This window comes from Octopus bimaculoides, chromosome 11, assembly GCF_046866305.1.
Source record: "Octopus bimaculoides isolate indiv1 chromosome 11, ASM4686630v1, whole genome shotgun sequence".
Classification (NCBI taxonomy): Eukaryota; Metazoa; Mollusca; class Cephalopoda; order Octopoda; family Octopodidae; genus Octopus; species Octopus bimaculoides.
Genome location: NC_142938.1, coordinates 45,706,986 through 45,721,474, shown reverse-complemented (window position 1 = coordinate 45,721,474; position 14,489 = coordinate 45,706,986). Strand labels below are relative to the sequence as shown.

General features: G+C 34.3%; 1 protein-coding gene across 2 annotated transcripts in view; it reads left to right on the top strand.

Annotated features, from left to right (window-relative positions):
• Positions 1-9,635, top strand: part of LOC106869497 (adenylyltransferase and sulfurtransferase MOCS3) — a 32,943-nt gene extending 23,308 nt beyond the window's left edge. For both annotated transcript variants that reach the window (XM_014915261.3, XM_089359935.1), the window contains exons 10-12: positions 1,101-1,148; positions 7,283-7,382; positions 9,095-9,635. In XM_014915261.3, the coding sequence (XP_014770747.2) occupies positions 1,101-1,148; positions 7,283-7,382; positions 9,095-9,315 (369 nt within the window). In that variant the 3' untranslated portion in view covers positions 9,316-9,635. The remainder of the gene's footprint in view (positions 1-1,100; positions 1,149-7,282; positions 7,383-9,094) is intronic.
• The last annotated feature ends 4,854 nt before the right edge of the window (positions 9,636-14,489 follow it).

Here is a 14,489-nt window from a genome sequence, read left to right as displayed (position 1 = left end):
TTCATATTCAGCTTCTTTTGCCTTGATCCAATATATTTTTGCCATTACATTTGCTTATATTGAATTATTTTATTTTAGAATCAGTCTTTGAAATACAATTCAAATTTCTTAAACAAGCAACGTTAATTAGCTGTTTGTATTTGGTAAAATTTTGATACATAATCTAATTAGAGGGGTGATCTAACCCACTATAGCTTAATGTTTTGAGTTGTACTTTTGAAAGTAACAAAGGAATTCATTAGCCAATGTTGGAAGTTTCTACATGGCTTCTTAACCTTCTAGGAATGGCAGTCAAATCTCTCTTGGATATCACTTTGTGATGTTGGATAATGTAGCCTTAGATAAACAAAATAAGATGGCCAGTATTGGAATATCTTTGATAATGGATCTGCTTGATTAGGACTGACTGGCACTAAATGACATGGAAAGTTTATTGAATGATACCAATGTCCAGATGGGATGAACAGAAATGAAAAGCAAATGCAGTGAAGAGATGAATCCTTCATTATATGATGAATGTAATCTTAAATGTGAAGCATGAACACGAATGACAAACTAAATACATGTACATTTGAAATAATTGTTTGGTGTATGCGATAAACATCTCGTTTTTGATTTTTGTTGATCTGAGGAAGCAGAATTTGTAGCCATAAATTGTACAGAACTTCAAGTGTGAGGGTTATGGATAACCAGATAAAGTTGGTGTGGACATGTAAACCAATATGTATATATTGAATTCCAAGCACTTCTTGAATTGGTTAAGGTAGCAGAGGCAGGCTGAGAGAGATTTAAGACAAAGTAATTAACTCTGAAGATGTAAGGCTTTAACATGAAGCAAAGAACCAGTTTGAGAAACTGTTGTATACACACTGGAAAGTCAATGTTAAGCTAATTATGGTAATGACTTAATATCATTGTTTTTGCTTGTTTTTTTATTTTAACTTTTTATAATATTTTCTGATAAATTGTGATGTGGGAAATATAATTTTGTGTTCAGTTAGGTTCATAAAACACAAATGGAATGATGTACTTTTTTCTTGGAACACAATAACTCCTACAAAGCCAAGTATCATTAAATTTTGGTCATTATATATTTTCAGGAAACTCATGTATCCACTTTGTCAAATGAACATCGAATTTCAGCAGCGGTAAGTTTATATGACCAATTAGTTGCCAGACAATTTGTAAATTTCCTTTTCCTTATTGCAACCAGACATTATGTGTAAGTATTCTGATTTACAATAGTTTTTAACTTGTGTTCATGGAGTTGTTAGCTCTATCAAGAAAACCTATGATGCAGCCATAACTGATTGGTTATTTATATCTGATATATAGCTCCTTAAGTGTTTGCTCTCGCTCCCCATCACTACCATCTTTTCATCCCAGCTATTCCCACCCTTATATAATGCAGGCTAGCCATGTATCTTCACTATAGCAAGACAGGCTTGTTCCTTATTGCATTTAAACTACCCACCAACACTTGGCATAAATTCACCTCCACCCTCCTCAAATATTTCCCTCCCCACTTAGGGACTTTTACCTTTTTGTGTTCTTTTCCTGTCTTGCAAGTTACTTGGTGACTTCACTGGTGCTGGTACCACAAAAAAAGCACCTAGTACACACTCTAAAATGGTTGATGTTAGAAAGAGTATCCAACCATCAAAACCATGCCAAAGTTGACATTGGAGCTTGATGCAGCCCTGTGACTCACCAGATCCTGTCAAACCATCCCACCCATGCCAGCATGGAAAACAGATGTTAGATGATGATTTCATTCTTTCTTTATACTTCCTTATTGCTTTCATTGTCCATCATTTTCACATAAGGGTACATGTCTGTAGAGTGCTCAGCCACTTGCATATTAATTTCACAAGCAGACTGTTCCATCGATTGGATCAACTGGAACTCTCATCATTGTAGCCGACAGTACCAGTTTCATCCATTTATCTCTATCTACTTCTCTCCTCATTTCATCACTTCCTACTCTGTTTTACTCCTCTCTCTCAACCCACCTGTACCTTTCTCTTTCTCCTCTCTCATAAGGCATCATGAAGCCTTCTTCCTGAATCTCAGACCACCAGTTCTTTTTTGAATTGACCTTTCTACTGGTTAATTGTGTTATTCCATTTCCTGGTTTGTTTAATTTGAGATTTTTACTCAAGGCCTCTCTTTCCTTCTCTATCCATCTATTTATCTTTTCTCTCTATCCATCTGTCCACATGTCTATTTGTCTCTTCTTCCTTATACTAACCTTTCTATTGCTTACTCTGTCTACCAGTTCCACTTAATTATCTTTCTATCTTTTTCTCTATTTATGTATCTTTCTTTTTATGTTTACATCCATTTAGCTTTCTGCTATTGTATCTTTCTACTCATTCTTCGATCACTTTGTATCCATTTATCTTTGTTGTTCACTTTATTAATCTCTGTTTCACCCTTCCCAGCTGTTTTATCTCTGCAATGGCCCTTCCTCTCTCTATCTTACTCTCTACCTACCTCTACTCTTTCCTTCTCTTCTTTCCCAAAAGGCATCACATGACCTTCCCATTTTCAAGCTAGCCATTGTTTTGAATTGATCACGTTGATAGTCAGTCGTTTTTTCATTATTTCCCATCCCCTGATTTGTGTAAACCAGGCTGAAAGGCACATTATCTTTGCCCTTTATCATGTGATAACTTCTCTTTATACCTCTATATATTTATCTACCCTCTCTTATTTCTTTATGCTTAGCTTTCTCTGCCTATTGTTTTCATTAAAATAATATTCAAAGATGTTAATGTTTTTTTCCCATTCTCTTTGTATTACTCAAATACAGAGAATCTTGACTCTCACAATGTAAAAACATTTCTCATGACACCAGCAGACAAAATGTAAAAGGCATTGCCCTGGATGATAGTAAGGGAGATGCACTGGAACAGCCACTCTGATTCTCTGGGCTTGCATTTGCAGACAGCAATCTCTGCCCTGATAGCAGTGAGCAGGGATATGGTCTGGGGACCAAGGATGCTGGAGGTCTCAACTGCCACAGGCTCAACCATAAACCTGTCAGAGAGTGACTGATACCTTCAACAGTTTTTTTTTTTTCCTCGGCCTGACCAGCAGCAGAGCCTGAGCTGGTAACTGATAATACCAAGTTGCCCCTGGAGATGACATCACATGTGGCATCCCAGATGAGAGGCCTACTGCCACAGAATGAGAAAATTGTAATACCTTCCGGCCTTCTACCATCCCCACGGTCTTCTACCTGTTGGCTTGAGCTGGGAAGGGAAGCCTGTGACATCTACGCCATGCTTTATGATCTTGCTAAAGGCAGTCAGCACTATGACAGCATGACTGCGGGTGGAGGCCAAAAGAATCCATAATGGACCTGCAGCGGCATTCATGAGGCTCACAGATCTGAAGACCAAGCCTCAGGGAAACGCCAATGTGCAGGCAGTTGCCATCAAGGTTAGTGCCATTTGCAAGTGATGGTACTGCATTGATCCAAGCTCTGCTGTGAGGCTCAGAGGCTGAGCAGAAACATACCAGACAGTGCTGGTCAAGTTGGCACACTAACTTGTCTGCTGTCATACTACACTGGATGGTGTCCCATTTCTTTTGAGAGGTTCAGACGTCCATACAGGGGAGGAGATGGACATCAATGGGACATAGGCTGAGCTGGCTCCATGTTGCATCGGCTGCCTCACATGCCTCAATTGTGTTGTAAAGAACCTTGTTAATGAAAACACGGTAAGAAGTCATCGAGAAAAGCCAGCAAGGCCAATGAGACTGGAAAATGAAGCCAAGGTCAGCATATGTGATGAGTAAGATGACCTGTTGCCATCCAGTGTTGTCAAACTGAATGTTGCATTTCTCTTTGGTGACCTGTTGGATACAGGCATTGAGATCTGTGGTTGTAGCAAGGAGCACTGTGGAGGGTGTACAATAGCTTTAGCATGGTGAAGCAGTTCCTTAACAGGAACAGAGCTGGGTGGACATTTTTCAAGCTGGAGGAGCTTAGAACTGAAGGTGGAGAGAATGGCAGGCAGGAAGATCAGTGAACCAAGGGTAAGGACATCCTCCTTTGAGGTCACCTGTACTTGGTGAAGTAGTGAACATACCTCTAAGATGGAGGCTACAAAGCCCTCTGTATCATAGTTGACGTTCATGACCTCCGACTTGGACAAGTTTATCTCAGGGCTGATCCTTCCTAGAGTGGGAACCATTGATCAGAGATCATGGCAGACACTCTCTACTGGCTTACCTATCATCGCATCCTTATATTTTTCTCTATTTACATATTTTTCTTGCATTCATTCGTCTCTCTATTTTCCTTCCTTAGCTGTTTATCTCTTTCTGTTTTTTCCCTTTTTTTCATATTACCCCTCCCTACTCTGTATTATCTCTGCAACAGCCCTTCTTCTCTCATTCTGTCTTTCAATCCATCTGCATGATTTCCCTCCCAAAAGATACCATTTGATCTTCCTGTTTTTAAGTTACCCATTCTTTTTTTCAATTGACTACTCATTCTATTTGTCAGTAGCTTTATTTCAATCTGGTTTGTCTATTTTTTTTAATTAAAAGAAGAAAAAAAACACTTTTATATATCTATAAATATCTGTGTTGTTTTATCCTTGCCTATTTTCCTCATAACTCTTCTTTATTTACTCTTTGGTATACAAACCTTTTGTTATTGTACTTGTCTCAATTTCTCTGTCCTTGTTCATCTATCATGTCCACTTATTTATACATAAGTAGCTTATGTTGCTGACTCTGACAAACTTGACAATATTTTTAAAAAGGTCAAAATTGTGATGAAATTTTGTCAACTGATGAGGAGGTTGAATTTGTCTGCATCTGTTGTTTGGGTTTGCGTTTTCTGTTGTCCCACTATACCACACACACACATATATCCAGCTCATAACTGGTTTCATTGTGTGGTTAGTGAAGACAAAATATATTATTATTTTCTATTGTATCTTAAGGAAGCTACAGCTACTTCTAACTATTATTGTGGTTGACACTAGATACTCTTATCTCTATTGATTTATGGTATGGAAGTAACCACATGAAGAGCAATGTAGGTCATTGTTCCAAAACACAGCAGATATTGTTTTAATATGGTTTAAGGACTGTACTAAATATTTTGTTCATTGAATTGGAAAGGGCTACATTTTGCAGTCGTAACATCAAAGACAATAAGCTATTGCTTAATGTTTAAACTTATAATTACCATTTATTGTTGTTATTTAGGTTGAATTTACCAATGACATTTACTTAAACAATTGAGAGATATCTTATTGTTAACTTGGGGTTTCTGTTTGATAAATTTTGGTAGTTTGTTACTGCTATTTTCATTAAATTGATGCAGTCTTTCTCTTCAAATCTGTATAACAGCTCATTTCATATCAGTTTAGCATGATGTATTTTAATTATATTGAGTTTAGTGCTCTTATAAAAGCATGCTCATCCAGTTTACTGCCCTGATGTTGCATTCTTGTTGTTGAACAATTTAAGTCACTCTACTTGAAAAAAATCTTAAACATAAAAATAAGCATAAAAGATAGGCATCATGGAATTTCCCTTCATATTGCACGTTTTTGTTTTAATATATTTTTTTGTTGTATATTACTGTGGTTTGGTTCTTTACATATTTTAATATCTTGAGTCTTTCACACTATATTGGTTCAATTTTAAAGCTCATGATCCCATTTTCTTACTAGTGAGTGTGCTGTTATCTGATAATTGGTACGAAGTATCATTCTAGGTTTTCTTTCAACCTTTGGAATTTCTTCTCTAATTCTTTAACGGAATCAGTTATGAGAATTAGGTCATCAGCTTACATGGATAGCTGGTCTTAAACTCCTATATTATGGCTTGTTGAACTATGATAAACAGGAGGAAGCTGAGAAATGAGTGTTGGTGTGACACCTGTCTACATTGCTAACTTTTACCTTTTTGACTTATCTTTGTACATGGTTGACATGGGGCTCTCACAAACTATTCATCTACACCTCAAAAGAATCAAAGATCCATAGGCTCATAAGGCTAGTTTCCTGAATCCTGTGGCATATATATTCCCTACCTGGACAGGATGCTGGTCCATCACAGGATTAGTAAGTTTTGTTAGCTGAGTAAACTACAGCAACATGAAATGAAGTATTTTGCTCAAGAACACAATATATTGCCCAGTCCAGGTACAATCACAAATGCAACACCGTAACCACTAAGCCATGTGCCTCCACAATCTGCACCTGACGACTATTCTAAATATGATACTCTTTGAAAGACCTTCTTCAGAAGTTGTCTCACTAGAAAGAGATTATTGGTGGTACTTCAGTATGCATCTCATCTAAGCTAAATCTCTTCCAAATTAACCTATTTTTTTTTCTAATTACACTAACAATTTCAGTTTTTCAATCTGGAGAATGGTTAGCCCCCCACAATAACCACTTTGGTGTTTTAAGTAGCACAGTGATATAAAAATTGACTCCAAGATTTAAATATTCCACCTTTCCATGGGTTTTCCTTCCAATTAGTTTTTCAACACTAATATCCAACTCTTTATCTATGATGAACCACACTGTTTACCTACCTTTTACATATTTGCTGATAATTCTCTTACAGCATCACTGATTTTTAGTGCCTACCATAATAAGAGCTGAATTGTTAGTGTTAGAAAAAGTGCCCTGCAGTATTTCCTTCCAGCTCTTTACATTCTGGGTTCAAATCATGTCAAAATCATCTTTACTTTTCATCTTTCCAGAATCAAGTACTGGGTTCATGGGTTCATATAATGGACTAACTACCTCCCTGTAAAAATTGCTGGCCTTGTCCATAAATTTAAAACAATTCTTTTCTACTTTAGGCACAAGGCCAAAAATTTAGGGGGAGGGGGGCAGTTGATTAGATCAACCCCAATACGTTGCTAGTATTTATTGACCCCAAAAAGACAAAAGGCAAAGTTAACCTTGAACTCAGAACTTAAAGACTGACGAAATACCGCTAAGTATTTCGCCCAGCATGCTAACATTTCTGCCAGCTCACCGCCTTCTTAAAAACAATTATTATAAGGGAAGTAGATAAGCAGAATCTGTAGGATGTTGGATGAAATGTATTGCAGTATTTCTCTCAGCTCTTTACATTCTGAGCTCAAATCCTGAAGTGAAGTTTTTATTTCATTCCTCTCAGGTCAATAAAATAAAGTATCAGTCAAGTAGTAGAGTCAGTATAATCAAGTAACCCTTCCCCTCAAAACTTCTGGCCTTGTTCCTAAATTTGAAATTATTGTTGTTGTTTGCAGGAATACAAAACTTTTCTTGACCAACACTTGTCTCATGTCCTTATTGATGTTCGGCAACCTGTTGAATTAGAAATCTGTTCTCTGCCAAAGAAGGCTATCAGTATCCTTTTGAATTGCATTGAAAACTGTGACAGAATTATTTGGATTACTTTTGCAAATAGTCAAGAGCCACTGTTTTGGACAAATCTGTAAAACTTATAATTTCAAACAAAAATGTACAATTAATGTAGTTGAAAGAGAAGAAACCAGATTTAATATCTACAATAAGGTTAAAAACAAAAAGGTAAAGTTTTCTAATAGAAAACAATAATCAACCTGGTGCCAGTACTTTAGATGGATGAAAGAGTAATGTTCTTAGAGATAGAAGGTTTTCAACTGTACATGGCTTTATATGAAAGCCTATAATTCAGCTGTTGTATATAAATGAAATAATCATTAACTCCACTGCAGAATATCAATTCATTTATCAACATTGATGTCAATGATGAATGAGGAACAATAACTGCTACACTAAGTTAATGACATACTCAACTGCACTATATTGCCACTACTTGCTGAATCAAGCTAATTGCAATACTTATTTCTAGACGGGAGTTGTTCATTGAAAATGTGTTGCCTGTAGATACAATGTATTAAAGGAACCTCTATATGACAGCTCATGTATTAAAAGTAGCTAATTTCTGTCGTATCATATCACCTAAAACAAGGACATAGTTGTGTGTCACACACTGAATATAAGATTGAATATTCATGGCTGGAATGCATTTGATCATAGGTTTAATGAAACTGAATTGACCTGGAGCTAAACAACAACAACAGTGCTAGTGATAGGATGTGAACTCAGCAGGATATTCAAGACAGGCTTGAAGAACATCGAGATATGTAGAGCCCATTCCAGACAGTTTGAAAAGAGAATATTCACAGAAATTGTTATAATTCTGCTTTGTAAGTGTGAAACATGAACTCTCACTTGGTCCATTGGTCAAATCCTCCCATGTGTGCTACATGTTGTTACTCCAGATAACCAATGTCACTGAGTGCAGAATGTGATCAGTGGAATAAATTGTAGAAGAAACTTGAGTGTCTTCAACTATAGCTCCTGGGCCAACAAAAATCTTATGAGTTGATTTGGTAGATGGAAACTGAAAGACATTTGTTATATACATATACACACATATATAAGTGTCTCCATGTCTTTGATATTGCTTACAAGTTGTAAAGAAGTATTACCATTGTACAAATGGTGTCCACAATTTCCAATCTTCCATGAGAACATGTCAGGCTATGAGGAAGTATTACCTTTTATGGAAACAAGTGAAGTTGACAAAAGGAAGGGCATCAGGTCATAGGAAACCTGCCTCATCCAATTCCCATGCAGGCATGGAAATGTGATGATGATAAATTGTCTCTAGTGTTAAATTTTGTTTTGGAATCTCAACACTATAAATGAATAGGAGGTTTACAATTTTATATTTTTTGTACAATTAATTATGAATTTGTTTATATTGAATTCATCTTATGCAATTTGGGGCATTTGTGATGATTGAAAATCTACATAACAAATATGTAAAATATTGTATACTTATAGATTTCAGATTCTCATTAAAAACTTTTAAATTTAGGTAATCACAGCTCTTATTCAATAACTTAGTGAAAGTAACCATTATCATTACCTCTAAATACTGGTTTTGAGATTTTTTTTTTTTTTTGGTAGTTTTAGTGTTGCAGTAATATTTAACGTATACATTCATTGCAAATGATTTTCTTCTGTACATGATTTTCAGTGGTGGAATTTTACTCCTTAACAGAAAGATATTCCAATGTCTGACATAAGAAATGCAAAGAAAATCAAGTCACTGCTTTCAGAAGACCAAGATCAGGGGAAATTGATTGTGGTGGTGTGTCACCATGGTAATGATTCACAAATTGCAGTGAAAAAGCTACAGGAAGTTTTTACCAACCTGATTATAAAAGACATACGAGGTGGTATCTCAGCTTGGGCCCAACTAGTACCAAATTTCCCTCAATATTGATGGAAGAACTTACTTAATATGTTCTGAACTAGCCATAATTAAGCTAAGTTTTAATAAATTAATCTTATTTTTAAAGTTTTGGCATATAAATCAGTGAGTTGTTTGCATTCTGTTCAACAGGGAGCCATGATAGTGAATGATATCTCAAAAGCTATTATCAGTGTTGAGAAAACAAGACAAGCTGACAAGTACTTTCTCTGGACATTCAGCAGCTTCTGCTTCAACATTGACAGTTTTGACTTTTTTGTTATCACATTTTTTAAATACACTTCCTGGATGTTTAATATTGAAAATAATTTAATAAACTAACTTCTCATTTACTACAATCTTTTGTCACTGCCTTACAACTTAAATGCTTGTATTTAAACTAACTTGCCATAATAATTTCTTGTAAGAACCCGTATTTGTTTACTTACGTGTGAAACAACAGCTTAATGCAGAAATAAGTATAAAAATGAGCTGTTTTAGCAACTACAACCAAATTAGGAGAAACACCTCAGTTGTCTAATATGGTTAGGGGAAAGGTTAAACTGTACTTATGTCATCCTCATTTTGATCATCAAATAAAGGACCTTGCCTATCTAGGGCTAATATTCAAATAATATAGAGAAACTAGATTCAGTCTTTAAGGTAATGAACTGAGGTACAAGTTATAAGAAATGCAATGCTCCTACTTCATTTTTATGCACATTTTAAATAAACTTTCAGGTCATAATATTTGAGGTGAGATAAATAAAAAAAGAAATCCAAGTAAGATGGATGAAAATATTTTATGCATTTCAATATTTAAGGGTTTTGTTATACATATTTGCAAATATTTTTAGACTCCTCTTTCCAACCACCAGTGGATAAACAATAGGTATGTGTATATGTGTAATGAAGTATATATGTGACATATATATTTATACACACATAAACACTAGTATATCTGTTACAAGCATTTGTAAAAATGCGAGTTGAAATAAACAGCTTTTGAATAATTTGAGAAAAGGACTAAAATAAAAATTGGAGAGATAGAAATGTACTCTTTCTTAATCAAAATATTAAATTTTCTCACAAGAATGTGGGAAAAAATATTGTCAAACCAAAAATTTGTTAGAAAAACCTTTTACTTCCAAAGAGGTTTAATAGTAAAAATATATATTAAAAAAAAGGCAAACTAATTAAAACAGAGAAAGAGGGGGGAAAAGTAGGATTTAAAAAAAAAAAAAAAGCTTTGAAGTGCTTGCAAAATAATTATTTAAAATGTTTATTCTTTATCCATTGTACAATTTGAAGTCATTGAATTAAAAAAATAGAAACAAGAGCAATTTTTTTTTCCAAAGGAAACTATATCTGTATGAATATTTACGAAGTTATTTTACATAAACCTCTTTGCACACACAGTATATAGAGAAGCTATATTGTTGGGCAGGGTGGGAGAAGGTTTGCACAATATCAACTAACACCTCATCTGAAATAATTCTTAAAGGGCCTTAGGGTGGCAGTGGGCATTAAAATACCTATTTTAGAAAAATTTGTCTTCCATCAAAATTGAATATTCTACACAAAAACCATTCATTCATCAGAAATCATATCTTTGATATTAGTGATGAAAAGAATTTGTTTAATTTATTGTTTTCATTTGAATAAATATTGTAGTCTATAAGAAATTATGATTGGTTAAAAATTTAAGAGGACTTTTAATTAAAAAAAATATAAAGACCAAAATGTTTTCTTTAAAGGCTGAAAAATAACCAAATATTCCATTTATTTAATTCTGTATATTATTCAATAATTGTTTTTGTTGTGGTAAGGGAGGAAATAATTATCTCAGACCAAGTTACTGTGCTGTTAGCATTTAGTAGTCACACAAAACAGAAAGTTCTTAAGAGAAACCAGAACAAAAAGCAAATTAAAGTCTTGAAGAATATATATTTTGTCTGCTATTTGAGATCAAAATAAACTACAGGGCAAGACTAGGCTTGACATTCCAATACAAACATTGAATAGCTGGCCAGGGCAAGTTAGAATTAATTCTAACAATTCAAATGAAATATTGTGAAAACTATTTATGATAATGATGCCTAAGAAATAAAAATGGAGATTCTAAGAAGATTGAGCAATAAATATTTCAAGTAAGACAGAAAATAATAGACTGACAATTAACAAACATAAGCTTGTGGCTAGATTAGATAAGAACTGAAATCTTATGGACAGGATTCATGAATGGTAGTCATGTCCTGGCTGAGAAAGGGTACCATATAAGGTTAGGCCTGATTCTGAAGTAATTACGGTACAGTAATTTACAACTGTACAATCAAAGCAGTCTTCCTATAACCTGCCGCTCCCCTCCCTCCCAGCAAAATAGAGGGAGCAACTCCCTCTCCATACCATCCCCCTTGCATCATGAACCAAGAAAATATTTGTAGTGATGTGTGTGGGTATTTTTATCTGAAATACCAGACAAGACAAGACTAATAACAACAGTATAAAAACCCAAGAGCATAACTGATAGTTGTATAAAGCAGTAGAGATCAAGTGACATTTTCCCCTAATTTTAAGAGAGTTATGCACACAATGTGTGGTTCAGATAGCAATAAAAGGAGAGAAATAGAATATACAAGAATAGCGTGTGGACATGTCAACACAAAATATGGATGGCAGTTAAGATTTGCACATGAGGGACGGCTGGTAAGTTGGACATAAAATTCTAAGGGAGTGGTGAAGAAAGATTAAAAGGAAAGGCTAGCTCTTTATTTTAACTCAGTTCTTTTAGGCAAACTACACTATGTCAAGTAATGATGTAATTTTTCTTTGGATGGAGACATTGTTCATTCTACCTTACATATTTTAATTTGGGCTGTATTTATGAAGGAAATGAGGTCAACCAGTGTCAAATATGAAAAATATTTGGAGAAAAGAAGATTAATGAGAGAAAATTCCCCTTTCAAGCTCTTGCCTCAGCAATTTTTCTTCTATACTCCAATTTTACAACCCAAGTCTTTTAAACAATTTTCTTTTTCTTATGTGAAAAGAAAGAGACAAATTAACCAAAGAAAACGTATTGAGTTAGAAGACAGTTTTTTTTTTAAATAAATATCTTTTGTGCATCTAGAGTAGAACCATTACAATTGCTCAAAATTAGCAGGACTATGCTCTGACTTCTCCAAGAGATAATAAAGGGAAAAGGCATGAAACAACAATGTTCAAAGGGAAGTATCTCCTATAGTTATTTGAAACTTCATTAAGGTAAATAAATTATGAGGTGACAACCAAATATAATTTTAGATTTTAATGAATATTGCCATTGATTGCATTCAGAAAGAGATCCATGCACACACCCATTAAATAGAAACCAAGAAAATTCAGCAAGGTAGATTACTTCTTGGTATATTCATACTTTATTAGATAACACTGACTTCTTTCAGATATGAAGGCTTGTATAATTCTAAGAGGTAATTATGTACTACAAAAGTCAAAAGAAAATTAGTCACTTGAAATAAAAGATTTGATAGGAAGGGAGAAGAAATTGCATAGGTTTAATAAATGGCCCTAAACATGTATCTTTAAAAAAAAAAAATTCTAAGCTTTAATTTCTTTGAACATAGGCTAAAATAAGAATAGAATGTGAGAAGTATTAGGAAGACAGGACATGGTTAAAACAAACACTGAAATAGAAACAAAAATAATTAAGAAGTGGGGAGGAGAGGACTGATGCAAGAATGCAAATAAATTATTTTCCCTAATTACCACCCTCTTTTATTCATTCTGAAGAGATGAAAGAAAGTCAACACTGGAATATTTGAGTCAGCAATACTACAGACACTATAAATCTATTTCTTGGCTCTATCGTCCAAGTAAGGAGTTGCATATACTGATGATACAGCAAATCAAGTCATGGCAGGGAAATAGGTGATATTCTTTTCAATTGAAATATTGAAGGAAAAAAAATTTACAATAAAATGTATGAAGTTCTATGAGTGACTGAATAACAAGAATATTTTTTTGTTTTTAAAAAGCGTATCTACATTTTGTCAGTTTGGTTATTGTTAAAATCCTAATTGTATATTTGAATCATTTACTATAATAAACCTACTAAATCAAATCTATAAATTTCCATGAGATGAAAGGCAAAGTCGACCATGGCAGTCGACTTTGAACTTGATCCCAAAGGGATATGGTTAGGTAATATTTGTAAGGCATATTTGAGTAGATTACTGTTCTACTGCCTTGGCCATTTGCACCACTGCCATAATAATAATAATAATAATAATAATAATAATAATAATAAAGCCATAGATAACTTTTAGGATTGATGATATAGGAAGTTATGATGCTTTTTCCAAGACCATTAGTAATGCAAGTAGTTTCAAATTAGGAATCAAAACCAAGTTGCAGATTTGGTTTAGAGATTGATAGCTTGTTGCTGCAAAGAAGGCACCCATCAGAGTAATTTCTTATGATGGAGTGTAATACCAAATTTTCATGAGGGAAGAGTGAATAAGGAAGGATATATTAAAATCTTTCATATAGGCATTAGCATTCCAACCTGAAGAATGACTGCCAAGAGTATATAGTTGCACCACAAATCCACCACAAATTTTCGTTACATATGAAATGTTAGAGGTTAAGAGAGAACTGGAAAACTCATTTATTTCCAAGACTCTTTAATGGCATGCCAAACAGCCAGCTCAATTCATCAAGAGCTTCCAACTGCATCTCAGTTTCCACACCACCAGACAACAACACTAGCAAAATTGGTGGAGCATTGAGCAAAATATTTTGTATTCTGCATTCAAATCCCACAGAAGCCAACTTAACTTTTTATCCTTTCAGGACCAGTAAAATAAGCACTAGTCAAGTACTAAGACTGACTTAATCAACTACACTCCTCACAAAATTTTGTGGTTATGTGCCTATGTAGAAATCATTATTCTTGAGTGGAGACAATGTCAAATAAAAGGAAAGGATAGTGTTACTGGTACTATTTTCTCAACCAAAGGTTAAATCAATTCTGGAGAAACTATCTCAGGAAAGTGTTTAAATATTTATAAAGCATCCAATCTTGCTCTCTTGGTCTTGTCTTCCTCCATCACTGTGATTACAATAATGATTTATATAGGCATGAAGCATCAAATTTACACTAATAGAGAAATAAGGAATTGTAGTGATTATGTTATTCCAAAGAACAT